Source organism: Malaclemys terrapin, chromosome 7 (genome assembly GCF_027887155.1).
Source record: "Malaclemys terrapin pileata isolate rMalTer1 chromosome 7, rMalTer1.hap1, whole genome shotgun sequence".
NCBI lineage: Eukaryota > Metazoa > Chordata > Testudines > Emydidae > Malaclemys > Malaclemys terrapin.
In genome coordinates, this window is record NC_071511.1 from 109,023,408 (window position 1) to 109,037,376 (window position 13,969).

At 38.3% G+C, this 13,969-nt stretch overlaps 1 protein-coding gene across 1 annotated transcript in view; it reads right to left on the reverse strand.

Moving 5' to 3' along the window:
• DMBT1 (deleted in malignant brain tumors 1) overlaps positions 1-13,969 on the reverse strand; it is a 234,414-nt gene that overhangs the window by 85,799 nt on the left and 134,646 nt on the right. Inside the window, 4 exon segments of the mRNA XM_054035621.1 lie at positions 7,224-7,401; positions 9,540-9,811; positions 12,651-13,039; positions 13,742-13,914. Coding sequence (XP_053891596.1) covers positions 7,224-7,401; positions 9,540-9,811; positions 12,651-13,039; positions 13,742-13,914 — 1,012 coding nt within the window.

Consider the following 13,969-nt stretch of genomic DNA (forward strand, 5'->3'; position numbering starts at 1 on the left):
CTTCTACCCTTCCTTAGAATTGCAAACTCTATGATTTCATGATCACTTTCACCCAGGCTGCCTTCTACTTTCACATTCTCAACGAGTTCCTCCCTATTTGTTAAAATCAAGTCTAGAACAGCTTCCCCCCTAGTAGCTTTTTCAACCTTCTGAAATAAAAAGTTGTCTCCAATGCAGTCCAAGAATTTGTTGGATAGTCTGTGCCCGGTTGTGTTATTTTCCCAACATATATCCGGATAGTTGAAGTCCCCCATCACCACCAAATCTTGGGCTTTGGATGATTTTGTTAGTTGCTTGAAAAAAGCCTCATCCACCTCTTCCACCTGGTTAGGTGGCCTGTAGTAGACTCCTAGCATGACATCTCCCTTGTTTTTTGCCCCTTTAAGCCTAACCCAGAGACTCTCAACACTTCCGTCTCCTATGTCCATCTCTACCTGAGTCCAAGTGTGTACATTTTTAATATATAAGGCAACACCTCCTCCCTTTTTCCCCTGTCTATCCTTCCTGAGCAAGCTGTACCCAAATCTCATAAATTTTGATTGCATTGCTGGGCTGTTTTTTCTGACGTGGTTATCTTGACAATGCTTTGGCCTTTGTTTTGATTGCATTGCTAGGCTGTTTTTCTGATGTGGTTATCTTGCCAAGGCTTTGGCCTTTGTAAATAAACAGATGATTTTAATGGGACCTAGTTTTCTGAACAACTCATCACTGCAATTGAGAGGTTCACAATCTGGCCCCACATGGTAGAGTGGAGGGGGGTACATTCACTTTCCCCTGGTAGTATCTTTCCTCTGTGGCATGGAATCCATTTGACCAACCAACTTATCATAAGTTTATTGGGCACTGAGAATGTCTGTGCTCTATAGCTCTGCAAACTTATATTTTTTGATATCTTTGAAATTGAGCTTACAGTAATTGAACAAAATATTAAACTACAAATCAAACAAACTGGAAATCAGTGGGTGTGAAAATCTGCCTGTTAATTGCTGGCATAATATTTTGCTTATTTGTTATCAACAGTGCCAAGTATATGTTTAGCTTAGGAAACAAAGAAGGTGTTTGTTTTCTCCCCCTTTTCCAGCTCTCAAATGGCAAATAGTTCAGATCACCTCTAGGTTCTTGATGTACCCTCTGTGTCACCTTGACATGCATTTTAACAGTTTTAATGAGAAGAGTCATCATTATGAACCTGGCACAGATCTAAGATGCACCCGGATTTGATCTGAAGAGGGGGAAGAAGTGATCTACATACATTGCTTGTATCCCACTCTCTGTGAACATTCTGACAGGACCCCCTTACAGCACTGCCTATCACAATCCATTTCTTCCTCAGTCCTCAGCAGGAATAGTTTGCTCCATTATACCAGTATACAGCTGTATTTCCTCCATCACTGCATTCCGAATCAGATTCATAAATACTCATTGGCCCCAATGTGCAGAGCTCGTGCTAGGCATAAGTAGACTAAGCAATTGCGGAGGGCCCTGAGCAGCTCAGGGGCCCACTCCACTTGCTTTTTATTATAAGAACTTGCCTTCTTTAGTACTGGGAGGCCAAACATATTCCTGTTTAGGGCCTCCAATGGCTAGCACTGGCTCTGCCAATGTGCCAACTGGGCTGGTTCAGGGCGCCTATGCACCACTTTGATAGGAGTCCTCTATGACACTACAAAGGGATCACTGCACTATGTCAGCAACTTTTGTCAGGCCTGACATAGTCATTCTGCCTCAGACACTGGTGTGATGATATTTATTTAAAAGGTGACATGCACTATATGTTTGAAATCTAATAACACACTTCTCATTACTATTACTGTGAAATGTTTAACAACACTGTAGGTGCAATTATAGATACTCTCCGATACTATGTCTTGGAGACTGAGAAAGGAGCCCAAACAGGGTTTTTCCATTGTGAAAGTCTATACTCTCATGTTCACCCTTTTACAAGACTATAATAAATTTTGTACGAAGTATGTCTTGTGAAGTATCATTGGAAAACTCAATCTGCTGAACATTACTGTCCTGGTACAATAGGACCTCAGAATTATGAGCACAGAGCTGCGAACTGACCAGTCAACCACACACCTTATTTGGAACCGGAAGTACGCAATCAGGCAGTAGCAGAGACACACACACACAAAAAAGCAAATACAGTACAATAGTATGTTTAACTACTAAAAAAAAAGGCAATGCAGCATTTAATCTTCTGCACTGTAAAAGTTTCAAAGCTGTATTAAGTCAATGTTCAGTTGTAAACTTCTGCAAGAACAACAATAACATTTTGTACAGAGTTACAAACATTTCAGAGTTATGAACAACCTCAATTCCCGAGGTGTTCATAACTCTGAGGTTCTAGTGCAAAATAAGTGTGATAACACTGTATGTAAAGTTATAAGATTCTGCTGTATAGCATTACTAAGATTAGAAAAGCAGGCACAGACCAGTTCCCCAGAAACAATAGGCAAATTGATGCCTTAGTCACAACATAATCAGATGAGCTATCACCTAGTTAAGTGGCATTCTTTGGCAGGTGTGAGCAACGCATTTATATATTGGCAAAGGCACAGGGGGGTTTCCTGTCCCACAAACTTGCTGTCACTTGAACCCCAGCTGGAAATCATTCTCAAGGATGGGAGAAAGGTATAAGAATAGAAAACAACTACCACACATACCTCTTCTCTTCTTCCCTCTGCTCAAGGCAACAAAAACACCTGAAAGAACACTGAACTGAAGGAGTGGATCTGGCTAGAGGACATCTAGTCAGGAGACTGCAAAAAGCATGTGGTGAGAAAGACCTTTGCTTTGAATTCTTGTAGCTTGATAAGTTAGATGTTAGTTTGTGTTTTACTTTTTATTTTCTTTGTAACCAGTCCTGACTTTTATGCATTACTTGTAATCACTTAAAATCTTTCTTTTGATAGTTAATAAACTTGTTTTATTGGACCAGTGTATTTGGGAACCTCCACTTGAAATAATAGGGCTTGTGCGTATCATTTTCCATTGATAAAATGACAGTCTTTATATGAGCTTGTATTGTCCAGTAGAGAACTGTGTATACAGAGAAGATGTATACAGTGTTAACTATTCTGTAAGCACCGAGGGTATTTTTTTTAAAGTGTCTAAATTACTTAAGGGGCCTAGGACCATTGATTCTCAATGAGACCCCTAAGTGCTTTCAGGCAACTAAAGATGCATCAAGGCAACTACTGAGACCAACTCCCTAATTCCCATTGAAATCAACGAGCCAATATGGGTGAAATAATATCCTCTGTTGATGGAAGGGAAGGTTTGTTCCTTCCATCAACGAAAGTTGGTCTATTAAAAGATATTACCTCATCCACCTGGTGTCTCTCATATTCTGGGACCAATACAGCTGCAACAGCATTGCAAACAACATTGAAATCAGTGGAAGTTAGGCACCACGGTGCTTTTGAAAATGCCAGTAGGCACCAATCTGCATCCAAAAGTCCCCAGTAACCTAAAAAATCTGAAATTAAGTTATTTTTGAAAATGGGATTTAAACATTTTTGAAATTATTATTCCGAGGTGAAATAATTCTAAGTAAAGTAAGAACTGTTCACAGCTCCTGTTCATTAGGTCACGGAAGCTACTGATTGTACAAATCATTATAATCATCAATGTAGACTTGTATATGTCTCTCACTAGAAAAACATATTAGCAGACACCCAGCAGAGAGTGCCCCACATCCCGTGACGCACTCATGACTATAGCAGAACAAATAATGGAGGAAAGTATGTTTAATAATTCACTATTAAAATAACAAGAAATTTGTGCAATGAACTATTTGACAAATGTTCTCCAATCAGCTCAGTTCATAACTAAGGTTTCCATGTGTCCCCTTCAATCAATAATGCAAACAGAATACATATGTGGATAAACAATGCTGTGGAATAATTAATCCAAAAAAAGGAAAGCAAGAGGCAAGCATTGCAGGGGCCAGGAACGGAGGAGAACTAGAAACATTATAGAACTCAGATAATCTTATCAAAATGAAAGATAAGCCAGAGGCAAAGCATGAATGGAGAAAAGATAGACTGAGATAAAGAGAGTCCTTCTCAAGGAGACTGTGAGGCATGAGTAATTTAAAATGCAGAAGAAAGAAGTGAACCCAACTTGAAACAAATCTCAAATGAAAAAATATGAAATAATTATCAACATTTTCTAAAAAAGGAAATAGAAAAATTAAGAGCATGATTGTGCCAGCACAGGTGTTTGGTGGAGTTCAGTTGTTCCAATTCACTAATAAGGCTTCATCCTTAGATCTTCTCTGGGAGGGAATTGGCAGCAGATAGAGAAGCATCACTAGTAAGTATATGTATCTGTGTAAGGTACAATGACAGAGTGCTGAGAGCCAACATCTGTCCCAGCACTCTGGTTACTTAAGCTCTGATTAGTTCCCCCCAGAGAAGACTCGATTGAGGAATACAGTACTTAATTACCTAATGGGACTGGGAATGCTAAAGAGCTAATTGTCCAATCAGCTGGGAGGAGCAGTTAAATAGTATAGGAAGGCAGTGCACAGGGAGTAAGGCTAGCAGAGCTGAGGGAAAAGGGATTTCAGGAGGGTGAGATGTCTTCCCCCTTGAGAAATGGCTGACATCTGAAAAATGCTGTAGACAGAGCTGTTGCACAGGATTAATACGATGGTGGTAATGTTTACAAATTACATTGAGGTGTTTGCAATCTTGTATGCCTCTAGCTTGTTAAGGATTGCAGGACAGGAGTGGAGCTTCTCCTGCTACAGGTATGTAGATAAATTCCATTACTGCAGTACCTGAGCACCTCACAGTTTTCCATGTGAACTGAACCCTGTGAAGCACTGTTATCATCTTTCTTCAGTCCTGGGGTTCTCAAACCTTATCATGAAGACTACTTACAGGACCACTTCCTTTCCCATTTGCTATGATGCAGACCAGATCCCTGCCCCATCTATTAATACATAACTTCCCTGTGGCAACTAAAGCAATGCTCACGTGAAAAAGTAATATTAGGACAGTAATGTATTTTCAGCTTCCTTTAATGCAGGTTAGTACCTAGAAACAAGGAAAATAGCCAGCACCATATGACTAGCCAGATCTACATGACCACCAACAAAACCTATATAGAGCAGTGTGAGACTCATTGACCATTCCTCAGTCTTATTCCATTCTATTCCTGTTTATTTTACCTAGTCCACAAAGATTAAGAGGTCTTTTCTCACACAGTAACACACGGTTCATTTCACACACACAGAATTTTCTCAGAACACCCCGCAACCCCCGATCAATATGAAGTACTGTTCCTGATAAAGGAAGTTCAAATCAGTTAATTTAGGGGTGGGGGAGGGAATTTGAAAAAAGGGACATCAGCAGAAACCTTGGGTTTCACAGAAAAAGTCATCTGAAATGTTTGAAAATAATTAACCAGATATTCAGGAACAGATTCCATTCAGGTCTTTTTTACAATAATTTCTTTGCCCGTATACAGAAAATCACTTAGAAAAATATACTAGCTGAAGGGCATAGTGGTTACATTCTGACATGTATTGGACTTTAATAAAATATACATATGGCTCATTAGAGTCAATGAAAGTAAGGGAAAGAGCATGTGCTTGGGCCTACAGGAAAAAGGATTGCAAGTGCACGGGACATTTTAATGTGTATCTAGAATCCATCTGCATGGTGTGTGTTCTCAGGCCAACTACTCCACACAGAAATAATTTACAAAAAATATTGGGTCAGAAAATCTCCTCCGCTTTGGGCATACTATGGAGCTGGAAAGCTGCTGGATCTCCCTAGCTGATGATTCTGTCAGTGTAGGTCTAGCTCCTAGGCTAATGTCCCTACAATCCTTGATTTGGTGACATAGAGGGGATGGGGTAGGCATGGTCAGAGCACCAATATGCTCCAGTAATCCTTAGCTGGCGGATGGCTCTTTGATCAGCTGGCATCTTTAGGGTGAGCCCCAGGGAGCAGCAACTGGCTCCTTTGCAGTCCCCTCTGTTCTCCACTGCAATCTTGACATTTCCCAGGTTTCAAAAAAACACACACTAAGATATTAGAAAAATTGAAGAGAGAATTTGAGTCAAATATCAGTGACTGATCCCATTGAAATATCTGGCTTCTTAAAACCAGTTTCTCTATAATCTGTACTGTTTAAAGGCTGAGACAAATCTCATTTTCTTATAAAAATAAATAAATACACTTATTGATTGTACCAACCATGTTTTGGAAATAGAAAAAAAAAAACAACACAAATTAGTTTTGCCAAAGTTTCTTTATCACAAACCACATTCTTCATATTCCAAAGCAGTAATTTGGAGATGCAGAGACATTAGATTTGCAAGTACACAAATAGAAATATTGCTTTGTAAACACTTTTCTAATTTTAAATTGCTGTGTTTACATAAGAGATTCATTTAGACTGAAAATCATCCCAACCTACAAATTTGCACGATCTATTACATTTGACTCCTCACCATAATTTCCATGTCAGACTATTTGAGATGTTAGAAACACCGGTCTTGAGAGGAAGATTATGAGGAAGAAAACATGCATTACAATCTAAATATCTTGATGATCAGAAGTGACTGGAATGTGCTAGGTAGGCGCAAAAGAAAACATAAAAATAATGTCAGACTGCCCTTTATTATGTATAAAGTTGTCAAAACAAAATACTCTGTCTATCTTAAGTACTTGTATGGCTCAATTCCCTGTAATATCTGTCCATCTCTTATATATTTCTCCTTACAACAACCCTATGTTGTTATCTCCATTTTACAGATGGGTAATTGAGCCCAGAGAGATTGTGTGACTCGCCCATGATCACACAAGATGTTTGTGGTGAAACAGGAATTGAACCCAGTTTTTGGCCTATCTAGACTAGAGATAGTCCTGAGCTGCAAAGTCTGGTTCTAGATTGAGGGGAGGGAGCTGGTGGGCCGGATATGGGGCTGGTGTTCAAGTCCATGGAAAAAGCAGCGAGTTAGAGAGTTGGGATCTAGTTTCAAACTTCTCCTAGCTTCTTCTGTTATTTTGGAGGTGTGTTTTAACCTCAGGCCCATCTCTAGCCTGAATTTACCTGAACTCAGAGTGTAGTCTCATTACAATAAGGTTTTCATGCTTTCTCTTTAAAGCATGATTTGTTGTATTAAAGTTATTTAGTGCAAATGCTAGAAACTGAATCATTACATAAATGCCCTGATGCTCGTATCTGTAGTGTCTCACATTATCTCGTATGGAATCGGTCTCCTCAGTTTATTTTTCAAAAGAAACCCAACAAGAGTGAAAATAACAGCTGCAAGCACCACACCCGTAACAATAAATGGAGCCTGGGAATGACCAGCAGTAGTAGTAAGTGAACCACGGAAATCCACATCTTCCTGATGTTCAGAATAGTCCAGCTCTGTAAATTAAGAGAGAGAGTTTTGGTTTCATTTTGTTCTCTGCTCTAGTTATTGCCAAAGATACCAGGACAAAGAGAACTTGAATTAAAAAGTTACATTCTAGATCAGGTCAAGAAATAAATCAATTTCACTCTATTTTATACATGACATTCTAGACACATCAATCCATCTTAATATTAGTAAAAAGACTATTTCATGAACTGTACCCCCAGCAGGGATGTTTTAGGATCAATATTAAGAAAACATCATAACTAGCACAAGAGCTAGGGAATGGAATCAGTTTTCAAGGAAGGTTGAGGTTTCACTTTACTAGAGATAGTGAAGGTGAGACATGACAACCACAATGCTTGAACAAGTTTCAGAGTAACAGCCGTGTTAGTCTGTATCCGCAAAAAGAAGAACAGGAGTACTTGTGGCACCTTAGAGACTAACAAATTTATTAGAGCATAAGCTTTCGTGGACTACAGCCCACTTCTTCGGATGCATATGTTCCATTCTATATGCATCCGAAGAAGTGGGCTGTAGTCCACGAAAGCTTATGCTCTAATAAATTTGTTAGTCTCTAAGGTGCCACAAGTAATGCTTGAACAGTTTGGGGATAATTAAATCAATAAGGTTAGAAGGAGATGGACTGAATCTCATCTTTCTTCCTGAAGAATTGATTCAATTAGCATTTTCAAGCTGGGCAGATTAAAATGATGGGTTTGAAATGTGTTAAGTAAGGAACAAATTTGTAGATGCTCTTAGTCAACAAACAAGTCCCTGATGTTTATAAGGGAGTTGTTGCTAAACCAGTAAAAGCATGCTGCGCTGCTAGAAATCAGAAGTAAGATTTTGTAAAATGAAATGGAAAGTGATTTACAGAACCTTATTGTGACAATGAGCCAGCAAGGGTTAAGCAACCAGCAGGCTGAGTGACCCAAAATCCACCTTTAAGGTCATATTAGAAAAGTATTGAAATGGTAAACAGGACCATTCCTTGAAGATAGTTAACAAAGCCTTGTTAACTAGGCCAGACTTCTTAAAATGTAAATCTGTATTGTTAGAGAATTAGAATCAGATACTAATTGTATTTGTCTGTGTTTACCTATATCTTATTAGAAGTTTAACAATGTGATCTAATTAGCTTGTAAATGCTAAACTTTGGTTCCTCTCTGTAATGTTTCATTATATATTCAATTGATTCAGAGATCAAAAGGGGATATTAATGTTTAAATGAAACTTGAAGTATAATAATATCATTGTCTTTATTTCTCTTTGACGTTTGTAGTAAACTACCTACGAACCGTTTGAATGGGCAATTGCTTTATGCTAATCAATGCATAAGAAATAGAAGTTTAGCTTCAAAGCAACAATATGCACTGCCCATTCTTCAACCGGGAAGGCCCCTGCTGTGATGTCTGCTATCAAGATGCTATCAGCTTGCTAGAGAACATAAAAGAAGCTTTGGGCCTGATCTTATTTTATCTCAGATATGCTTAAACTTTGTCAGGGGAAGCTCAAGTCACCAGACTGAGGTCTCCAGGCGTACCCTGAACTATCCCTGCAGATTCTCAGAAGAATTTGAACAAACTCTACACATAGACTACCTATTGGACTAAAACCTATTGAACGGATTCTAGAAGTACTTTCACAAACCAGCAGCCTCACCATCTCTATTATGAAATTGACTTAAGAACTTCTCATATCTGTATGTATAATGATCTTTAACCACAGTAACTTTATTTTCTTTAATAAATTTTACTTTAGTTAATAAGAATTGGCTGTATGTATTTATTTGGGTCAGATCTGAAATATTCATTGACATGGTAGGTAACGGTGTCCGATCTCTTTTGATTGGTAAAACTTTATAGTGACTAAGGTTTAAAGTAACTCTCACTATATAGACTTGGCTCTCCGGGTGGGAGTCAAATGCTGGATTGCTTAAAAGAAACTGTAATTTAGCTTCTTGGTAGGTAATACAGAAGCGGTTTTGTTACTGGCTTGGTGAATCTAATTATAGGAATAAACCACCAGTTTGGGGGATTGTCTGCCCTACTCTTTGCGGTTTGTCCTTATTGAGCATTCTTAGTGTGGTCTCTCCAGTGACCATAGTCACACTTAAACTAAACACAAGAGAAGGTTATTTAAATTTTACCAGCATTCCTGTTCTTAGTGCCATCTTTCTGAAGCTCAATAGGCCCAAGAATAACATCCACTTCTTCTTGGTAAGAGCTTGTATCTCTCTTGGACCTGGGTATGCAGCCCTGGTAGCATCGGGAAGAATAATCATATACCCGGCACACCACCATTTTAAACTGCAGGTAAACTGATGTATGGTTGTTAATAAACTTGAAGGCATTAAATTTGAAGCGTATGGTGGAGCTGTAGGGTGAATAGTACCTAAGGTAGGTAGGATCTCTAACACACCTAAAATAAATAAATAAAATACAATTAGTCTTCATGCATACACACAAATAAATCACTGGCATCAAGCATGCCCTATGTGCAAAGATAAAAATTAAAAATGCATTGACAACAGAAAGGGAGAAAAATATATAATTATAGTAAGAATAGAAAATGAAAGAGGTTAAAATAGAGGCAGTGACTTGTCTGAAATCGAAATATACAATATTATGTTTTCCTGATTCAGCAAGGCATTTACATACATGCCTAACTCTAAGAATGTGAGTAATTTTACTGAACTCACATGCTTAAAGTTAAACTTGTGCGTAAGTCTTTGTAGCATCAGGGCCCAGAACTGACAAGTTGCAGAGAAGTCCCCTGGAGGTGTCCTGGCAACTAATCATTGAAAAGAGCCCAGAGCTGCTTACTTATATCTCCAGGCTGCAATGTGTATGACCCCTGTAGAACAGTTGAAACAAAGGGGGTTTATTTTTATTATTAAGGGGGAAATGAAACCAAGATTTAAGCTCTTAAAGTGAGGCTGGCCAGAAAACAACAATTCCATTTCATACATAATTTTGAAATTTGTTTTTGTTCCAATGCAGATAAAAAAAAATTTGAAATCTCATTTTTCATGGAAAAAACCATATGAAAGAGAGTCCCAGCACAGAATAGCCAGGGCTGTTACCCAGAAGATGGGAGACCCAGGGCCAAGTCCCTGCTCTGCCTGATTCAGAGCACGGATTTGGACCTGGGTTTCCCACAGCCCAGGCAACCTAACCACTTGGCCTAGGTCTCTCTCTTCGTCTCACCTGAGAAAACCCTTCCCAATGACAGTTCTGTCAGAACTGATACATCTCCATAAAACTTTTCAGCTTTGAACAGCTGGTTTTTTGACAGGAAAAGCTTTAGTAACAATTTTTTCTACCAGCTCTACTCTGAAGGGCAGGCTCCATCTCTTTACTAAATGGCTATACAGCTCCTTGCACAATGGGGCCCCAATGTCTGATTGGGTTCTCTAGGTGCTACTGGATATGAATAATAATGATAATAAATTCCTTCTTCCATTCTGTGCCATCTTATCCAACTCACTCCCACTCTTCTGATTTCTGCTTTGGATGCGAGAAGCAAGAAAGTCAACATTTCCAATGACTCTAATCTCTAGTAAGTCAGCGGCAGAAGAGCTTTACAGAACAAGATTCTAGTACGTTTCACTTTCCTGTCAGCACTGACTCACCTTAGTAAGTGCCAAAATTCCACGCCAGTGCATTCTGGTTCAATTTAACCACCATGAAAAGGAACTCAACTTATCTGTTAATACACAGCAATTATCTCAGAATAAGCTGCAGAGTTGTCACATCATCAATGTCTTTTATACAAATTTTAATAAACTCATAAGCATAAGAAAGATCACAAGGTATTAAACTTGTATAAACTGAAATTATTAAGACTGCATATGTTACGATGTTGTTTTATATTCATGCCAACACTTCTCTCACCTATAGATGCTTGAATGTAAATATGGAAAATGTATTTCTTTTTGGGTTTTAATTTAAATAAATATGAGGTTTAAAAGATTTGGCGGTCTCTTCATTGTATGATTGTATCAGATCATTTCTTAAAAGGGCTGTTTTGAATATCTAATTTTCATCTCCTGCAATAGATAGGGGGTTTTAAACTATCATGTAGGTGGTTTCTTTAAAACTTAACTTCTAGCAGCTCTAATGCTACCCTGGCTGAATTATTTTGAAATTTCACTTATTCCCCATTATTTATATATAATTAGGATTGCACCAATAAATAGAGTCATATTCATTGACAATGGGACCTGCTCATGAAAGACTTGAACTTTCATACCCTGAAAGGTGTAGAGTCTAACAATGGAGAAATCTACTGAAATTCTGGCAGGTAAAGCTTAGAAACATAGGAATGGCTATCTGGATGAGATCAGTGATTTTTATTTTCTTACCAGATCTAAGATCTAATTTTTCAATAATTCTTTTATCTGACTTTTCCACAAGAAATGGCCAGATGACCAATTCTGGGTCACCTGAGTGACATTAAAATTCTTAAGTGTCACTTGCAAAACACAGAACACTCATGAAAGGAAACTGAAAAGATTTTAAAAAGTAGGAAAAGTACAGAAAAGCAGGAAAAATCAAACATTAAACTTCAGTCATTTGAACCAAACATTGAATTACAGTAATTTAAATAATAATAATGGAGATATCCTATCTCCTAGAACTGGAAGGGACCTTGAAAGGTCATCGAGTCCAGCCCCCTGCCTTCACTAGCAGGACCAAGTACTGATTTTGCCCCAGATCCCTAAGTGGCCCCCTCAAGGATTGAACTCACAACCCTGGGTTTAGCAGGCCAATGCTCAAACCACTGAGCTATCCCTCCCCCGAAATAACATTTTCAGTATGCTACGAAAAAAAAAATAGGACTACAAAAGAATGATTTTTTTCCCCTTTAAAAATGGAGCAGAATATTTTAAAAATACAGTTGAATTCTATAGACAAACTGTTTGGGCTGAACTCAATTTTGATGTGGGCAGGTGAAAATTCACTGACATCAGCGGAGGTTGGGGTTACACCTGTTTACATCAGAACTGAATTTATGTCTTTAGTTACTATGGTACATCCTTGAATGGAATCGCTGATACAGAATTGCATCGTCTAAATGTCATTTCTATTGATTTCTCATTTTTTTGCCAGGATTTGCCAAACAAGTTTTTTTTTTTTAATTAGTTTAGTGGCAAGGAAAACTTCATACTGGCCCCATTCAAATTATTGCATAAACAAAGCAGATACAGTATTCCATGCACAGTTTCATTGTAAACCATCTCTGGGAAAGTCCTTACCCGCTCCTGATAATGTCATAGGTTACTGTTGTAAAATCATTGTGATCGGGTGATGCAACACACGTGTCCAAAAACAAGACCAGATTTGGGTCAGAGCTGTGAATTGAAGCTTGAAGGAATAAATTCTGGTTCAAGTCAACGTAGTATGGAGAGTCATACACTGGCCATGAGAAGGATGATGATTTATAAAATGAAATGGTCACGTTGTATCTGCCGTACTGAGTTTCATTGACTTCAGTAACATCCTCTGCAACATACATTATTTCTATCCATCTATTTTGGAGCATTTTGCAATTGATATGCAAGTGAAGATCTTTTTGCCTTTTGATTATGTAACCAGAAGAGATTGCTTTGATCAAGTTGGAATAGATGATAGTGTTGTTGTTTCCCTGTTTGACACATTAAATACACAATTATCTAATGTTGTCATGCTTTTGCCTGAGGTCACAATTACCATTATACTTACTAAACTTTTGATGCTCCCATAGAATAACACACATTTAAAAAGTGTTGTTTCAGTATTTTGAAAAGAAGTGTGACTTGTGTTGTGAATAGAAATGACCAATTTTAAAAAACTTTGTTGGCTGTATGATACAGTGATTACACTGAGATGTGAAAAATATTTTCTTTGAACCCAAACACAGCCAAGTTAGTTTACATTCATGCAAAGCTTTGAACATGTAATGCACAAAGGTCCTGATTCAGCAAGGTACTTAGAGTTGTGTTTAATCTAAAGTACTATAGAAGTGAATGCTTTAAATTGGTACCTTGCTGAATTGTGGCTTATGTAAGTGCCAAGTATTATTACTATTCATGAACATCAGCTCATGCTAGAAGAAAGTCTATGAACATGGGTTGAGGTTGTTCACGTATCTTCCCTGTCCCCCAGTATTCCCCATAAAGTCAATCTACAATAAGTGATGTGTTCCCTGCAGGCAGGGGAAGGACAGGTGGGAGTGTAAATTGAATCTGAACCTGCAGTCGTTGGTTCACTTGTAACGCCTAGGTTTCTGTTCATGACCCTTTTCAAAATAAATTCTGCAGTTTGCACAGACCTACTTACACAGGTTGCTAAAAATTCAACTTCATACCTCTCGTCTTGTGCCACAGCCATTGTATGGGATGTTGAATATAACATAGTTTGATGTAATGTTTGGTCTACAATAAGGGTCATTCAAGCTGACATCCCATGCATTGTAGCCATGTGAGCGGAGATAGGCTCTGTTAACAACTGCATGCATGTATTCTGGCAAGCACAGAAGAGCTAGTGGTGGATAAAACATATATTATTAGTGCGTACAGGCATACAATCATAATTA